This window comes from Dromiciops gliroides, chromosome X, assembly GCF_019393635.1.
Source record: "Dromiciops gliroides isolate mDroGli1 chromosome X, mDroGli1.pri, whole genome shotgun sequence".
Classification (NCBI taxonomy): Eukaryota; Metazoa; Chordata; class Mammalia; order Microbiotheria; family Microbiotheriidae; genus Dromiciops; species Dromiciops gliroides.
The window spans coordinates 77,309,225-77,328,492 of NC_057867.1; the positions used below are offsets into that span (position 1 = coordinate 77,309,225).

General features: G+C 36.8%; 1 protein-coding gene across 1 annotated transcript in view; it reads left to right on the plus strand.

The window, feature by feature from the left end:
- The window catches only part of PCDH11X (protocadherin 11 X-linked), a 539,199-nt gene that overhangs the window by 219,736 nt on the left and 300,195 nt on the right, over positions 1-19,268 (plus strand). The window contains exons 5-6 of the mRNA XM_043974371.1: positions 10,483-10,557; positions 11,758-11,844. Coding sequence (XP_043830306.1) covers positions 10,483-10,557; positions 11,758-11,844 — 162 coding nt within the window. The remainder of the gene's footprint in view (positions 1-10,482; positions 10,558-11,757; positions 11,845-19,268) is intronic.

Genomic DNA, 19,268 nt, shown 5'->3' on the forward strand with positions numbered 1-19,268 from the left:
AAGGTCCTTCAAAATTTTGCTTAAGTAAAACAGATTATATAAAGATAATGGGACTATTATAAGAATTCATGAGGTCTTGAGATTGTGTGGTATCAAAATTTCTTTCAACTACTCAGAAGAAAGATATACTGTACATCCATGGTATCAGTGCTTTAGCTAGTGTGGGAGCAATGGATGCTTTATTTCCAAGGCCCTGTATATTAGAAGCCTCACAAATTTAAACCCAATAAGCTTCCTGCCCTGCTTCTCTCAAGGTGGCTTCATTCCCATAAATGGCCTCAGGTTCCCAGGCTGTCCTTGAACAAGAAAAGATGTCAGAGAACAAAGGTCAATGCCAGAGTCACCCTTCTTCTCCCTCATAAATAGCTGATTTTAGGGCATGTTAAGGCCTTCTTACCCCAGGTACTGTTTCCTATTTCTTTTTCTGGGTGCCAAAATGAAAAATTATACCTCTGTAATAGCATTACTGTTAGTATAGTTAGTATTAGCTCTGTATCTTTCCATGGTATAGCCAAAATGCAGAATATACGAGTACGAATGGCAACTCTATACTTCCCATAGCTTTTGTGTATTTTGGTAGCATGGATGTTTAGTCATTGAAAAGTGGGGTAAATCAACTTCAAATAATATTTTGCACATGCTTTAGATGCCAGGTAGAAAGAAAAATGAAGAGAAATTTTGTTCTGTCTTGATTGCCCAATGTTTCATAAAAGTTGGATCAGTGTGAACATTAAGCAAATGCCATACTCTGGCAAACAGTCATGGAAGCATTAATCTACAAATATAAACCTTGATTTGGGGAGTTTAAAGAATAGGAGATAGAATATTCCTTTTTATGTCCAAATATTTGCCAAGTTGGACAGTTTTCTTTTTAATAATTTTGACAAGCCACCCATTATTGCTGTCATTTATGCTTCCATGAATTGGCAGTTCCTATTTTTTTGAAAGGACCATGAAATTAGTATATCAGTTAATATTCTGGACATAAACTTAGATTTCAACAAATCATGTGGCACACCCTCATGCTATTCTTGTGAACAACTTGGGAATAAGGGGGGGGGTTCCACAGCTAGTAGATTTGGAAACTGATTGAATGAATAGAGGCAAAGAACAGTCATGAAATTGATGTCAGGCACTTTTTGCTCATTTGAACTTCCTGGAGGTCCGGAAACAAAATGATAACCCTTTTTTAAAAATTGACATAGCAAAGGAGGAACACAGAACTGTCCCAGTTCTAAGAGACAATTTCTATCTCCTAGTTATCATGTATTATTTTTTTTCAAATACAGAAAAAATATCACCAAACCTTTGTGTGGAAAGTTTTAGATAGATTGATAGATAGATAGATAGGTAGGTAGGTAGATAGATAGATAGGTAGAAAGGTAGATAGATAGAGATGTATAGATACACACACACACACACACATATATATATATATATATACATTTATATGTACATAAAATTCAACTGTGTCATTATTTTTCAATAGAGATATTGACACTGACCGTGCTTTTTCAATGCAATCTGGGTTTTTATTTTTTAAGGATTAAAACAGCCTATCTTTTCATGTCCTTTCAAAAGTCTTATTGTTGTCTGGGGGCTTTGGGAGCATGTCAGTGCAGCATTAGATGGCCATCTGAAAAAATCCTTTAAATTCATATACTTCCAGAAGTCTGCATCAGATACAAACTTGATATGTTTTCTCTTACATTGTTTCCTCTAACACAGCTATCTCATCTCTATTCATTTCCTTGTCAGTACTGGTTGCCAATTGAGGGAGGATTGTCTTTGATAGTCTGTGTCCAGATTGAAGTCTACAAAAAAGGAAACAGTGAGCCTTGATCTTAAAAGGAGCAGTAGCAAGGTTCCTCCCTCATCCTAGACACAAATATTGACATTCCATCAATAGGGCCGTCTTTAGACTATCATCAAAGGGAACTGAAGAAAATGCCCAAATTCCTAATCTTCAGAGAGAGGGCCTACAGTTTAAATGACCTTTGAGCCTTCAGTTTGTCCAGATTCATGCACAGACCTTCTTATATATGTGAGCATCACTCTAAAGCTCTCCAAGGGTTTCATGCTCTGGTAGGTGAGACCACTATATAACTGCTCCTTTCAGTACTTCAGTAACTAACTATATGTCCTTGGATATAAGCCAAGGGGAATTTGATTTATACTGAGTTCAGATCCGTGGCAGACAATGTAGCATGGAGCACAAATAAAAATGTGTTTATTTCCAAAGACACTACAAACACATTGACATTTCTATTCCCTCAGTGTAATAAAGCAGTTAAGTGTATCACTAATGAAATCTAAAGGACATTCATTGCCTGTATCTTCAAACCTCAAGTCTAATGATCTGTGATTTAGAAAACCTAACCTACTGGAAAATAAATAGATTGATAGATTAATAAGTAAGTGACTTGGCAGGTAAACAAACAAAAATCAAATGAAAGGAAAAACCATGCTGACTAAATTGTTCAAAACTAATGAAATCATCTGCATTATCTGGAACTAAAATATCTTTTTATGTTCATTATACAATCCCTTTGCAATCTATTATTTAAATAAAGCTATATTTAGTGAAAGTTATATCAAGGTAAAGGACTAATATTTCAGATAATTATATTAAGTCCACCGTCCCAAAATATTTTATTGCCCTTAAGTTAACTAAGCATTCAGTTTCCCATTTTAAGCAATTCATGTGTCTATATAAACATAGATAGTATAAATGAAAGATTATATTCTCAATTAAATATATGTTCTAATAGAAAGTTCATCATTGTAGATGATGCTAAAACTCATGATTTAAGAAGTTCCATTTTCTTAGAAAAAGAAAACATTCTCTTTTTCAGCATTCATCTTCACAAATATTCAATTGTGGATATTTATGGTTTTCTCTAAAATAGGATATTTCTCAGTTTCCTAAAAATTCAGAAGATGGGACTGTGACTTATGTGACTATGTGGCTTTGGCATCATCAGAGCCATATTTCTGCTAAGTAATGATTTTGATTTCAGAAAATAGGTTCCCCCTAGTTAGTTGGAGTGGTCCTAATAGGCTGTTTAATCTAGGAAAAGCACTTTCCCCTGGATCCTCAGATATAAAAAGAGGAGTTAATCTAGCTAAGAAAGAACTAGTCACATTTTAAAGAACTCTGAAAATTCTATAACTGTAAGTCCTTGAACCCTTCCAGTTCACAAGGAGAAGTCTTCGGGAATTTAGTACTGTCACTGTGCTTGAGATTCATCGGGGAATGTCAGTTTCAAATTGCTTAATCCATAAAATTTGAGATTCACTGAGTTTCTGTATCTGTTTAGCAAGATCTCATTTTTTACAAAAAGGGCACGTCCATAGTTAGAACAGGTTCTTATATTGTAAATGTTAAGAGATAATCTTGTTATCCATGAGTGAGAACTTTTAAATTATTTTCTGCCCATAAGCCATGATCTCACCAAATAAAGCCATCTTGAGATTTAATTCCTGTGACAACTCTTTTTTTTTCTGATTCTTGCCCTTTAACCACTTTGTGTGTGGGGGGGTGTCAATATATAAGTATGGCAGCTACTATTTTCTGGAAAACCTACTATGTAATAGCACATCTTATATAACTATGTCTAAGTATATGAAAGTATGAACATGTCAGAGTCTCACTTTTCTTATCTTTAAAACTAGATGACCAGTCCAGCTGTAAATCTCTGAGCTCAGAAACTAGCCTGGCAAGTTGTCATCTAGGCAAGGCAATCTTCTGATACTAATAATTTTAGGATCATCTTAACTTTATGGATGTCATTTGTTGGCCCCAGAGAGGATAGATATCTCAAAATAAAATTTAGCTTGTATTTATAGAGTGCTATCACATAGCTCTGAAAATGGATTTTGACAACATCATTTCTACACAGTTCTTTTGATTCAGTCCCCTACTAATTATGCAACATTTTGGGTTTAGCTTTTGTTCCAGATGCCAACATTTGGGTTTGGGGAAGTAGAGAAAGGAACTGCATGAATACAAGTAGGCTTCTATTGCTGACACCAATCTGCAAGCATAAAAGGGGGATTCATCACAGGGTGTAAGGTCTTCTAGATGTGCCAGCATACTGATAAACATAGGTTTGCACATCCCTTTAATTCCAATAAATGCTTCCTAATTACTCTGTGGACAGGAAACGTTAGTAAATCATGAAGTTTCTGGTCTGTCTCATCTCCCCATGAATTCAAGTCGTGGGCTTCTGTGGGAAAGTCGAGCCATTAGGACTGAGCCAACAGGAAGTCCCCAGGCCCCAGAGTCTACCTGGGACTAGGGAGGCAGGCCTACTCTATAACTGCTCGACTAAAATGAATATGTTTTCACCTCTCCACAAACCCTCAGTATCCTAGTTCTGGTATTTGGAAGCACCTAGGATAACGAGAACCACAGTTCCAAAGATAGAGATACCTGTATTCCTTGGGGTCCTTTAGCACACAGCCTAATGCTGCCTTCTACATTAATCCTTTCTTGGCGTTCCTGCTGCATGTGTTTTTTTGGTATATTCTTGCATGTACTTATGTGTCCATGTTGTCTTCCCTTTTTCACTTTTGTCTTTGTATCCTTAAGCTTTTAGCACAGTGCTAAGCTTGTAATAGTATTTAATACATGCTTGTTGATTGATCAATTATGTCAACTACCTGTCTTCTCTAATGTAACAGAGACATATCCAACCAAACAGGGATCCTTTTGTTTAATGATAATATCTTGCCATCAAATTCCTTTATAGCAGGACATGATCAATTTCCATCCCCTCTTCTTTAACAGAGATTTTATGGCCAAAATCTCCAGAGAGTGGGGTGGGATGGTAATATGGATGAGAGCTTCCTGGATCTAAAAATACCGCCTCTGCCCTTCCTTCTCCCCCACCATGAAACTCGTGAAGGCTTGGTAAAAGTTAGAAGAAGAAGAACAGAAGTTACATAGTTGGAGTGAGCACCATAGGCTTTGTCTTATTACTTAAAAATACCAGAATCATCTCTGCACCATCTATCTTCTAGATTGCTGGTCAAGAGAATGCTGGATGAACAGGCTTTTCTAATAGCATTATTTTGTTTGTTTGTTTGTTTTTGTTTTGTTTTGGAGGACAATGAGGGTTAAGTGACTTGCCCAGGGTCACACAGCTAGTAAGTGTCATGTGTCTGAGGTTGAATTTGAACTCAGGTCCTCCTGAATCCAGAGCTGGTTCTCTATCACTGTACCACCTAGTTGCCCCCCATAACATTATTTTTATTATTACTTCTTGATGGAAATTTTGAGGTCCATGGCTGCAAAAGACACCCAAACTCTTTGAAATAATTTAAATCTGATCTAGCTCTTTCTTTCTTGTCATTGAACATTGTTTAAATGCAAACCTCAATAAAAGGACACTTTAACAGAGACTCCATGCTTCCTATAAGGTACTTTACCTTCCCCTTGACAATTTGACATCAATTTTCAGGAAGGCAAAGTATGATATTATTAAGTGTTGCATGCATATAAAGAAATAAAAATCATACAACTACATTCCATTCCTCAAGAATTTTAAAGAGCATATGTAATTTTCTTAACAAAAGCTGGCTAGGCCTCATGGTACAATCCTTGTTACTGAAGAGACAGGTTGGTGGCTCACTTGAGCTTCAGCCTCTTAATTAAAAAAAAACAAGGTAAGGAAATATTTCCTGATATTTAGGTTAGTGTCCAGAGAATGCAACATTAAAACCAAAAGGTACATTTCAGGTTATGCTCAGCTCAATACAGATGCCTCTTCAGGACAGCTAATATGACGTGTGGTTGCTTTGACATTCTGCTTGAAAGTCCAGTGTGACATATATTTGTCATTTTTCCCACTTAAACAACGTGGGCATTGAGCTGTATGAAACATTTTACAAAGGGAATTACCAAAGCTGGGCTCCAGAGACAGACAGGATTGAAAAAGGTATATTTGCATGTCATCTGCAAATACAGATGGTAGTTGAACCAGTGATGCCAGAAGAAATCACCACTGTGAGAGAGATGAGAACTGTATGGTTACAGCCATCTTGGTTTGGGATGAATACTTCTTCTCTATAACCACATCAAAACATATTTTAGTCTTCGGATAAGTGGAAACAGATTTTTTTTTAACTTTTCTGGACCCAGAGATCAGCTCCAACTACCCGTTGTAAATGTTTCCTCTCCTCATCTCCTACTTCTTTGAGGAACAGTCTTTGGATTGGTGTTCTAATCTAGAAGCTTCAATTCTGTACCCACAGTTTTTCACCTTCAAACAGCAACAAAAGAATCTAGGACCTCATGAAAGTAGAAAAGCTTCATGATCCCCTCAGAAAGAAGGAGAATTTTCTTTATTTTGTTATGTTTCCTCCAACAGAAAAAATGAGAAGTAAAGATAAGAAAACCATTACATACAGTCAAGTTCAGAAATTTTACATATTTCAACATCCTAAACTGGGGAAGGAATGAAGATTTCTCTCCCCTTCTCCAATTTCAGAAGATCTTATTTGATTGATATACATTTTTTTTTGGTGGGGCAACAGGGGTTAAGTGACTTGCCCAAGGTCACACAGCTAGTAAGTGTCAAGTGTCTCAGGCCGGATTTGAATTCAGGTCCTCCTGACTCCACGGCCAGTGCTTTATCCACCGTGCCACCTAGATGCCCCTAATATACATTTTAATTGTTATTTTGGGTGTTGGGTTGTGGAGGACGATTCCATGATGACACAAAACATTTGTTTTTCTCCTCCATTTGGTGGGCAGCTAGGTGGCATAGTGGATAGAGCATCAGGCCTGGAGTCAGGAAAATTCATCTTCCTGAGTTCAAATCCAGCCTCAAACACTTCCTAGCTGCGTGACTCTGAGCAAGTCACTTCATCCTGTTTGCCTCAATTTCCTCATCTGCAAAATGAGAGGGATGAGGAAATGGCAAACCATTTGAGTATCTTTGCTAACAAAACCCCCAAATGGGGTCACAAAATGCTGGACACAACAGAAAATGAGTAAACAACAACAAAAAATTTGGTGGTATGTTTTATAGAAAATTGACAGTGTTCTTGCGATTTCACTAATCAAGCCCATTAAGTAGCCAATTCGTTGTTGAGTAGCTTTGGCTAATTATAATTATGTCCTAGTTGTCCAACTTCAAAACAAGACACATTTCCATAACTGTAAATCTTTACCCACCCAGGCTGCTATTTCTACTTGATGTAATGGTCATTCGAATGCAATATTATGTAGGTGGTAGAAGACAACTCAGAAAGCCATCAAACTGCTCACAGTTGACAGAGTATGTTTAAATCAGATACTTACAGTATGCATAGAAAATATGACTCTAATAGACTTGGTAAAAATACAAACTTCTGAAAGCTGAATATATAGTAGGTTTTCCAGAAAAGAGGAGCTGTCAAATCCCTCTCTTGGGATTTAATTGGGAATCTCCTTTTGTAACACAGTCTTTTAAAAGCTTTATACAAACATAATTTTTTATTCTTAAAGCTCCTTCATATCTAATTCATGACTTCTTTTTCATCTCACCAAGAACCCTGGATGTGATCTTTGTCACTTTAAACAGCACTGTCAAACTACACTTCATGTTCTTTAGCAAAACTCACTTAGTATTGTATTCCCAGAAACTTGGGCATTTAAAAAGGAAGTCAAAAGAAAGCACCTTAGAATCCAAGAATAGAATGTTAGAGCTGAAGTAATTCTTGGAGCTCGTCTAGTCTAATGTGCTCAGTTTAGCTGTATGAGGAACCTGAAGCTTTAAGAGATATAACATAATGTACTAGTTAGTGGCAGAGCTAGAGTGAAAATTGGGGTTCCCTCTCCTTATGTTTTTTAGATCATGTTGTCTTCTATTTTTCTCTGTCTTGCACATGGGCAGTTGAAGTATTTTCTTCTCTGTGTTACAATCCCATATAGTTATGAATACATTTGTCAATTGCTCTTATCATATCAGTGTATTATTGTTGCTTTTGTTCAATCGCTTCAGTTGTGTCTGACTCTTCATTGATCCCATTTGGGATTTTCTTGGCAAAGATACTCGAGTGGTTTGCAGTTTCCTTCTCCACCTCATTTTACAGATGAGGAAACTGAGACAAGCAGGATGAAGTGACTGGCCCAGGGTCATACAGATAGAAAGTGTCTCGGGCTGGATTTGAAATCAGGTCTTCCTGACTCCAGGTCTGGTTCTATATTCACTGTACCATCATCATTGGATAAGAATAAGCAAAAATGGTTGCTTTAAAAGTTCTCCAGAAACTTTGGCATACCCACTAACCACCTAATTGGGTTCTTTCAGTTTTCCTTCAGGCTTCAGGACCCAGACTTTAGCATTCTAAAAGTTGAAGGATTAACCATTTCCTTTTACATGCCCAGAATGAGTCAGTCTATCCAGAGAGTTCCTCTACTTCCATTGCTTTAATGTACAACTCAACAATGCCTTTTTACATAGGGTCATGGTGGCTGTTTGGATTTGTATATGCCAGTTGCAACATTGAGAGGCTGGAGGAGGGGCTTTGTGGGGAGGGGAGAAACACTGAGTGAATTAACATTTTCTTTTTCTCTGGCTATTTTCCTTCTCACTTGACACTGACACAAATGGGGTAGCTGCAAAGGGAATTCAGAGCTAGGTAACCGAAATATAATTTAGCTTTTGGATATGTTTCTTTTGGAAGGCTCTAGATTTTCTTTCTTTTTTTTAGGGCAATGAGGGCTAAGTGACTTGCGCAGGGTCACACAGCTAGTAAGTGTCAAGGGTCTGAGGTCGGATTTGAACTCAGGTCTTCCTGAATCCAGGGCTGGTGCTTTATCCACTGTGCCACCTCGCTGCCCCCTAGATTTTCTTTTTAAAATGTTGTCTCTCGTTCTCTGATAAATACAGATGAGAAGAGGTTTCCTAGCCTTCTCTTTCCTCTCCTCTAAGCTTCATGACGCTAAGGGTTTGCTTCTGTCTGCAACCATCACTGCTCTTCTTTCTCTTCAGTTCCAGGCCCAAATCAATGTCTATCTGTAGTTCTTGTCCCAAATATGAAGTGAGTGAATTGACCATATTATATTCAAGTCCATAGGCATTTTTCATCCTTTAGTTTTTCTTGTATGAATTGTTACGTTGATCTCAGTTTTGAATGATCATGGTTCTTATGGAGGAGAACTTGTCATGTTCTGGGGCTTGATGTAATCACTGCAAACAAAGCATCTAGAAGACCCCACCATCTACTGGAGAAACCTTTTGCCCTTTTGATCTTGCAGAAGACAACCAGCATCACAGTGGTGGCAAACATATATTAAGAAACATAAATCTTTGGATGAGGTGATGTGCCCAAAGTTAGAAGGAAGTGAATGGTCATCAATAGTCTTCTGATACTTGAACCAATAAGCTTTGTCTTGTACTAGGTGTGTGTGTGTGTATATATATATATATATATATATATATATATATAAAGAGAGAGAGATCAAACTCATAAGGATTTCTTTAAATGAAAAAGTAGGTTTATTAATTACTAGTTGAAGTTCTCTCAATGGACTTTTGCGGGGGCAATAATATAATTTACTTACCCTATTCCACTTGTTTCTACTCTTCTCTGAGATATTTTATAAAAGAATTCCTCCATTATTTAGAGTTAGTTCACAATTTCCTTGGCATGTCCTTGGTCAGATATAACTGCTATTTCAAACCTTATCTTCATTAGTGTCATTTCTACTTCTTGTAGCATTTGGGGGCCTGAGGTATTAGAGTCCAAATATGGAAGCTCTTCTGTTATTGATAATGAAAATAGTTACAGAAGCCTTGACAAAGATTTTACTATATTTTATATCTGTTGTTGTTTGAGGTTCATCTATAAATGTACTTGGCATTATGTGGTTTAACTGAATCTCATGCTGAGCTTCCTTTAGACATTTCTCTTTCATTTTTATTTTCTTTCTGTTTTATAAAATTGTGTTTCTCTTTTCCTTCCAATGTTCTTCTGGGTAGTGTTCTACAAATTTGTTCTCAACTGATGTTGATTTGCTGGCATTTCTGCATGTTTAACAAAAAGATTTGTTGCTTATTGTGGTTTCTTTGGTTTCTTGACTCTTTTACCTCCTTCTGACAACTGCTTTTTATCAGTTAATTTTTTTTCACATGTACATATCCATTAGGAAATAGAATGACACAAATCTTAGGAAAACAGACCAGTATTTAAGTTTTGTCATCAAGGTTTCAAGCTCATTGTTTTCTTGTTTAATAAGATAAAATTTTCACAGAAGTAAAAATGAGGGAAATATAAAACTGAAATTAGACTCAGAGGGAAGTAATTGAAAAAAGCATAAATGATACCATGTAATTATCTGTTTATGGGTTCTCAAGCCTTACCAAATTTTATGCCAATTAGTCTCCTTTTTCCTTTTATTAGTATTTTAAGTGGTTTTGTTGTTATTGTTTTGTTTGCAGCATATAATTAAATAGTGTGTTTTTTTTTTCTGTTTTCTTCCTCCAAAAGGCTGCAGGCGAGCTCGGGATAACTGACTCTGCTTTAAAAGATCCAAATGTGATCGCTATCCGGACTTACCCACTGGTAAGAAAGCAAAGAATTCTGAAAACATTTGTTTGTTTGTTTGTTTCACTTCCTAGAAACCTTTAGTGAATTTGCACATGAGATCCTAAAGCAGTAGTTCTCATTGTGTGCTTAGAAAGGCTCTCAGAGTTTAATGTTTGTCCATCGTTTATATCATTTCATTACGTATGGTATGGTACTGTCTATACAGATAGAGACCAAAGGAGTGATATTACTCTACCAGGTGCCATTTAACAAAAAATGATAAGATCATTAAGAGATTATAACCAAGTTTCATTGTAAAGTTTGGAAACCCCACTGTGACATCATTCAGCCCATATAACCCATTTATGACATTGTACAATCAATTAATAACTTTAGGTGAGGATGTGCTTTGTATGATTGTCTTGGGTCTGAAGAAATTTAGTGTTTCATGGGAAGCAATCCTTTTAATCCCTTGATCCATTTTATTCTGGGAAGGTGGTTCTTTTGTCTTAAAGTAGAAAGTAGGATAGGGTCTTTGGCCTGCTGAAACGATCTGAGCAGGGCCAGGTCAAGAAGAAATTTAATACAAAGTTGGCTTTTAGTATTATTCTACCTAATAAGCAACTGATGTTTTCATATTGCTCTCTGACAAGAACCCTACAGTTTGACACCTTACCTTCCATGGGCAGTGCTTTTGTTTTCTGAAATGACGCCAACCCCATAAAATATTCACCATTAGGGCAGCCTACAGATATGGGTCAGATCTGTGATTTCATTGGTTTAGGGAACTTGTTGGTGAGGACACTCTCTCTACCAACGCAGACACTTTCTTGTCTTGAAGAGTACCTAGAACACTGAGGTTAAATGATTTGTCAGAGGTAAGGTTTAAAACGAAGTCTTCTTGGCTTCAAGCTTGGCTCATTATCCCTTAGGCCATACTACTTCCCTTTAGAAGGGGAATGTCCATACCAAAGTGTCATCTAGAGTTCCTTTACTTACTGAGTTAGACTGATCCTGAAAATGACCCTGGGCATCATAGCACAATAACTATCAAAGATAAAGACAGTGAAATTCTAGACACAATGCAAAGTAATAAAAGTTATTATGAACTGTTCATCATGTATGTGTGTATTGAAAATGCACATTTATTGAAATATATTTGCTCCAAGACACTGCTGAGAGTCTTTGCTATTAACTATAAACAAAATCTACTTTTCCATTTTTTTTCTTAAAAAGCATTTGCTACCAGCTACTAGAGCACGCACTCCGCTGAGAGAGCCACCCATTCAGGAGACAGCTGTGGACATTTGGACTTCTTCTCAGGTATGGAAAAGAATTAGCAAATGAGAAATATTTACTATATTTGCTATAATGACTTCTCACCAAGGTTATTTGTGTTTAAAAAGGATAGCTTGTTAGTGGAAGTTTCGAATGCGATTTTAGTGATGGAATTTAAGTCAACACTTTTGGTGAGAGAGGAGATTGCCAATATCTCTCATTGTATACAATGGAAAAGTCACTTAAACTCTGTTTGCCTTAGTTTCCTCATCTGTAAAATGGGGGTGAAAATAATAGCATCTACCTCCCAGCTGTTGTGAGGATCAAATGAGAGAATAATTGTAAAACACTCAGCACAGTGCCTAACATACTAAATGGTATAGAAATGTTATTATTGATATTATTACTGGAAAAATAACTCAAAGTACTTGTACTACTAATAGTGGGTCCGTAGCACGCTATTTGTATATTAGGATTTCAACGAATACTCTTAAAGTATGTGAAGGGATTTTATCATCTTAAGTATTTTTAAGTCTTTCCTGTAGAACATTTTTGTAATATACTGTTATTCATTCAAGAAGAAAGGGCTTGGCTAAGCAGAAGTGGATTTCAAAAGAGTCTTTTTTTCTAAAAGATCAAAATGCCAAATTACTGAATTCTCAGTTAATTAAGTTTTACTGAACTGACTTAGACAGTTTACTTACAGGTCATTTCTGATTCTGGACCTATGAAAAATCAGTAGGGATCTGTTATGAGGTGTGAACAAAATAACACTTTCAAATAAATCAATATCCACAAAGGCCTCAGAAAATTACAGACAGATCCCTGACATTTTATATAAGACTCTCTTCAAGTCATGAGAACAGATACTTTCAAGAGAGCCTCATGATGTTGGCTTATTCTTCCCGAAGCGCAGTAGTTTTACCTACCCAAGTAAAATTCTGTTCTCTTGGATTGATAAAAAGAAGTAGATTAGTGCCAGAGATACAAAAATACCTCAGGGATGAGAAATATTTAATCTTGATGATTCATATAAGATATACCATATGCTCAACTGAGTTCTTACAAATTAGTATGTTTTTCTTATTCTTTCACATATATTAGATCAGATGTAGAAACTTTTGTCTATCTCAGGTGGTTTCTGACTGAGATCCTTTTATTTCTTCATTTTCCCAGTAACTGGGGGCTTTTACTGTCTATGAGCCACTGTCCTAGTCTAAGTTATAACCTAGTATATAATTGTAGATCTTAGGAGATACCAATTGTAATGCTACTTTGCAAAGGTATAGATAAAAAAGGAGTTTTCAGCTAAGTATATATCAAATACTATGCTATCTGTACAAAATTACATATATCTTTCTTGCCTCCAAGCAATTTTTTTTTTGGCGAGGCGATTGGGGTTAAGTGACTTGCCCAGGATCACACAGCTAGTAAGTGTTAAGTGTCTGAGGCCGGATTTGAACTCAGGTACTCCTGAATCCAGGACCGGTGCTTTATCCACTGTGCCATGTAGCTGCCCCCCTCCAAGCTACTTTTGAAGCAAATTTTGACTTATTTAGAAAATATATCATTAACTGGATGAGCAAAGATCCATTTTGGGTATGAAAACAACACAGACTAGGCAAAATTACTGATGTGATGAAGATTTCTGAAAATTTTATTAGCTTTCAATTTTTCCTATGAACATTTTTGAGTCCATTCCTAACGCTTCTATCTTGATATTTATAGAAAAGTTATGAGTCAAGTTATGGGAGTGGTCTGGGGGTTTGTATGAATATTAATAGAAATGGTGCTCCATTAGGGTTCCAATACAACTGTTTAACTGTATGGAAATAAAGTGGGGACCATGAAAACATAGGTCAGCTATTCTTTGAGTGGAGAAAATCAATACAAATGTGTCTATTTCCTTAGAGAAAGATCAGCAATTTTGCTAAGATCATTAGAAAATATTTTAGTAGTACAACTGGCAATAAAAAATTTGGAGTTCCAAGTCAGCTTTTTATTACCAGTATGAATTTCATCAACCAAAGATAAATCAGATCTGCCAGAGTACATTTCCAATGCACGAGAACCAATAGGCCCATAAACATTCACTAGAGCTAATACTCCCATAAATGTACAGTAACAAGAGGACATACAGATTTGGTCAAAAATAGCAAGTTGGCCCATTTTACACATGCTACCTAGTATGAATTTGTGTGTGTGTTCCATTTCATTGCATGAAGAAGATACCATTCTTTGAGGGCTTTGCCACTGTCAGCTTTCAAAGTTCCATTCTTAGCCAGATCCAAGGTCCCAGAGGTCAAAGTCCAGGGACCATATAGGTGTCAACAATAACATGTTTATTACCAGAAACCCTCTACTTCAAGGTTGAGGGTACCTCCAAGAAAGGTCTGATTCTCCTATACATAGTAGTGGGTTCAAGAGGGACTGTCAAGATCTCCAGACTTTCTAAATTTATGTTTACTCTTAGGCAGGTCTCTCTCCACATTAGTTCCCCTTCCCCAAAGCATGCTCCTAAGAATGTTTACCTGAATTTGGATGAAGTGTATATATGAGTCATCCTGGTTAGACAAAAATGCGGCAGATCTTCATGCACATATCTTTACTATCGTAACCAAAACTTGTGAGAACTCATACCTAAGGGTATACACTCCCACAGAGCTAAGAGTAGAGCTAAGGTAGAGTGAAGGGTAGCTCTATCTTAAGGAAAACTTATCTTAAAGATATGAATCATATGAGGCTTGCTCATCTCTCTAACATTCCAGAAAGAATTGGTAGATATGTATAAGGGCTTTAAATAAAACCCAAATTAGCTATAAAAAGATTTGGGATCCACAAAAAGTATATTCCCTAATAGATCTGGTCTCTTTTCTTTATATAATAATTTTTTCCACTGCTAAATTTAAAAAAAAACGAATGTGGTCATTGAGCAGAAACATACTGCCAAAAGCATTAAAATAAGACAGAAATTGGTTACTGGGGGTCTTTTCCTGCTTTCCTACAAGCTAACCTACGACTCCCTGATAATACCCCTATGGAACTCTGAATCTGAGTACAGGCAAAATCACAGTCATTGCTGATATTCATCAGTTATTCATGTCTACAATGCTTACATGGGCATCTGTGGTTCAAGAGTGTGTTTTGCTGCAATGAGAAGTAAAGAGTATATGATACATTAATGGACAACTCCTACACTTTAGTTGTATATGAGGTTTTTTTTCAAATAAGAACTATCTCCGGAAGCTATGTGAAGTCTTGACTTAAACAGAAATTGTTTGCCTATTTTCACGCGATAGAGGACCACTGAATTTCACTGAGGGGGAAGTGATATGGTCACATTTTCCCTTTAGGACAATAGTATGGAGGATAGATTGTAGTAGTGAGAGACAAGGCAAGGAGACCAATTAGAAAGCCATCCCTAGAGTCCAGGTGAGAGGTTATTTGGGCCTGAACTAAAGTGGTGCCTGTGAGTGGTGAAAAGGGGGTAGATATGAGAGATACTGTGGAAGTAGAAACAGCAAAATTTGATAATTGAGTTAGACTTGTGGGAACAGTGAAGAGTAGGTGTCACAGAGACGGACACGACTGAACAACAACAAAAGAGAATAAGGCTAAGGTGGTGAATCTGGGTAACTAGAAGGATGATGGTACCCTCAACAGAAGTAGAACAGTAGGAGGGAAGGTGTGAAGAAAGATTATGAATTCTGTTTTGGATCTGCTGAGTGTGAGATGTGTCTAGGTCACTCAGGTTGAAATATCCAGTAGTCAGTTGGTGATTTGGGATATAATATTAGGGGAATGATTGAGCTGAATATATAGACCTGGAAGTCATCTGCATAGAGATGGTAATTTAACCCATAGGAGATTATGAACTCACCCATTAAGACAATAGAGGGAGAAGGAAAAAGGACATTGAACAACACCCACTATCAAGGCTTTGTTATGGCTCATGAACCAGCAAAGGAGACTTAGGAGTATTTAGACACATAGGAGATGAACCAGGAGAAAATAGTGTGGCAAAAATCCACAGAGGAGAAGGGACAGTCAACAAAATCTGACTACCAAACCAGCAAGGAAGGTAAGGTCTCTATGATAAAATATAATTAAACATCCCACAGTCCAAACCAAACCAAACATTCTAGAATGTTGGGATTGTAGCGAATAACATGATTTATTCAGTATTTTAATTGACAAGATTTTATTTTATCACTTCCAGTCATAAAAGCTTATATCTTCTCTTCCCCTTCCTCTTAAGAAATTCATTGTTTGGCTAATCAGGTTTTACCAAGTAAATAAACTCTTGAAATTATATGTGGCCTCCAGTTGCTAACAGAGGGACTCAACATTTTAAAACTGCTCATGAATAAAGCAACTTTAAGGAAAGATTGACTGCACAAATTAAGTCCCAGAATTGGAGTCTATGCTCACCAGTAAAGAAGGATTAAGAGATGGGGATAAGTGGAGAAACCACCTTCTTTAGATTGTGTCTAATTGCATGAGCCAATGTGCAAGTGTCCTTAAGCAGCATTGTAAATTTCTACACATGCATGTCTACTCAATGGAACCATTTCTATTAGGATTTCTCTTTAGCCATAGTGGTTTCTCAATAAGATTCCTTAGAGTAAGAAAACCACACATTTAATTCCGAGCTACAGATATATCCATTAACTTCCTCTGGGTGCCAGCCTCAGTGTTGCCATCAGATCGTACCTTGGGAAATGCTTTTAAGCTCCACAGTTACATATAGAGAAAAGCCCCACCCTATACCATGTACTTCATAATTCATGCATCTATAAAGTACTGAGCACTTAGCTTTGGACTGAAAGAGCAGGATGTGGTTTTGATGTTATGTTTGCACTGTGTGATATGGGAAAGTCTGTGTTTTATGGAAATGTGAGCTATTACCCAGGAGAAAGTTTAGATCAGATTTCCAAAGCATCATCACGAAAATCTTTGGAGAATATCTTTGGGGATCCCTTGGGAACAGAAGACATGGGGTATGGGGAAAATGGAGCAAAGTTGGAATGTTGAGTAGTTAAATATAATATTGCATTTAGTACAACTTGACTTTCAGAGAGTACTAGCAGTGTGTGGTCGCATGTAATTTCTCTGGTCAAAACATTGCCCTCGATTTATGGAAAACTGTGTGAGATACATTTGCCCAGAACACAGTATTGAAATTTTAGTTCTAACACATAGTAGACATTCAATAAATATTTGATCTGAATCTGAGACTTCATCAAAACAGCGAATTCCCAGTGTGGAAAACCCCACTAACAATGCCTTTTGTGAACTCATTTGCAACTTATGATAGTCTTAGAAAGTTACTTAGGATAATGAGACGTTATTATTCATTTTTTTCTTTTTAAGCTTTTTTAGGTTAATCTAATCTCTTACTCAATAAGCACTTATTTATTACTTTTTATCTTCTACTGAAAAAAGAAAGAAAAACAAACAAAATCCTTGTAACAAATATGCACAGCCATGCAAAAAGAGATTCCCACATTAGCTGTGTCTAAAACCCGTGTCTCATTGTGCCTTTCTGAGAGGCTCTTCATTACGGGCGCTCTAGAATTGTGGTTCACCATTGAATTAATCAGTGTTCTTAAATTTAACTTATTTTTCTATGATCACTCAGCAAATGTGTGTCATTGGCAGATTTTGAGTCAGTCTTCCTGATTCGAACACAAGCCTGTTATCCTCTTAATCAGTAATAGTTATTATTTTATTAGTACAAAAAAATAGCGACAAAATTAAAGTTAGACATTTGATAAAGAAAAAGACTTCTATCAAAAATCTAATTTATTATTTTTGTTTTTTTGGTGAGGCAAATGGGGTTAAGTGACTTGCCCAGGGTCACAGAGCTAGTAACTGTCAAGTGTCTGAGGCTGCATTTGAACTCAGGTCCCCCTGAATCCAGGGCCAGTGCTCTATCCACTGCGCCACCTAGCTGCCCCAAACACAATTTACTAATTTATTGTATCCATAAATCTAGAAATACTCTCACTGACTTTTAGTCCAGCTAATTCTATTTCACTGTGAATGGGAGGTGGAAGTATAAGCATAAACCACCATACCTTGAGGCACAAACATCATTTGTAAGGATGGTTTTTCAGGCAATGTGGACAGTGCTGATCATAATCCATACCCTTGTGACCAGAGTCCCAAGCCCTAGCTAGTCTTCTCCTTTCATAACATCAGTATTTCTGAATGCGACAGTTAGTTCTATTCACAGAGGAATAGCACCTGTTCCCAGATTACATTTCCCAGGTGTGGCTTGACATTCCACCGAGTCCCATGGCATGTTAATAGACCATGGCAGGATGGCAGATGGGTAACAGTCCACAGCCAGAAGGCTTGTGAGCACCCTGAGCTGCAAAATCCCCGTTGTCACAACAGATGGCGATCATGCCTTTGGAGCTGTCGAGCACCACAGGATTGACAATCAACTTTTCAAAAGTTGATAAATATGGCATCAGTGTTTGCTAACTAGATGAAGGGCATAGTAGCACATATTTATAGAATTTAGAAACAAATCTATATACATGGTCATTTTGATGGATCAGTTGTAGATTTGGGGCATCCTAGATTTCAGAAATGTTTAGGTATTTATCCTAAACTTTTGAAACAAATAATTTCCTCACATAAATTTGGGCCTGTGATGTTGCAGATGATTCTTCATGAAGTGCCTAATGTCAAAACAAAATTTAACTTAGCTGAATCTGTTCCAACAGTTTTTTACCTCTTTCCAAATTCCCTGACTTATGTGTGTTGTGTTTTTAGCCAGCCCTTAATGGCCTGTAAGGTTGATTTTGGGAACCCTGTGTGTTTACTTCCAGTAAAGCAACAAAGAAGCCTACATGGAACAACCTGGAATACATTTGACTCTGATATGTAGAGGTCATGGGAATGATAACTTTTATAGATGCGAAAGCAGCTCCATGTAGTTGCAATGTGAAAAAACAGCCACCATGCAAGAATGATTTTCCAGAATCCTGGCTTATCAGGTTCAGAGGTGGAAGGGACCTTAAGCATCATCTAAAGAAGTCACAGAAAAATATCCCATATGTCATATGCTTAATAAGCTCCATGCCCTTTATGCAGGAATGAGTTCTTAGGAGGAAAAAAAGGTGGATTTCATTTAAAATTATGTATTCTGTTTTCCATATAGACCTTAAATTATAGGCTAAAAATTAGCATATAATAGCTGTTTGAGTTTATTTAGTTACAAGTTAAGTAAACTCAATGAGGGTCCTAGAAGAAAACACCAGATTTGGACTCTATTATCAGTAGCAATTAAAAAGGAAATCTAACTTTTCTAATAACTCCTTACCAGATCAAACCAGAATCAAGTTGTTTTTCTCAGGGGGGCAAAGCTGAGGGGAGAGGGAAGATAAGTGAGGACCTTTTGCAAAAGAATGATTCCTTGGCATGACCATTCCAAATTTCCACCAGGAATTTTGGTT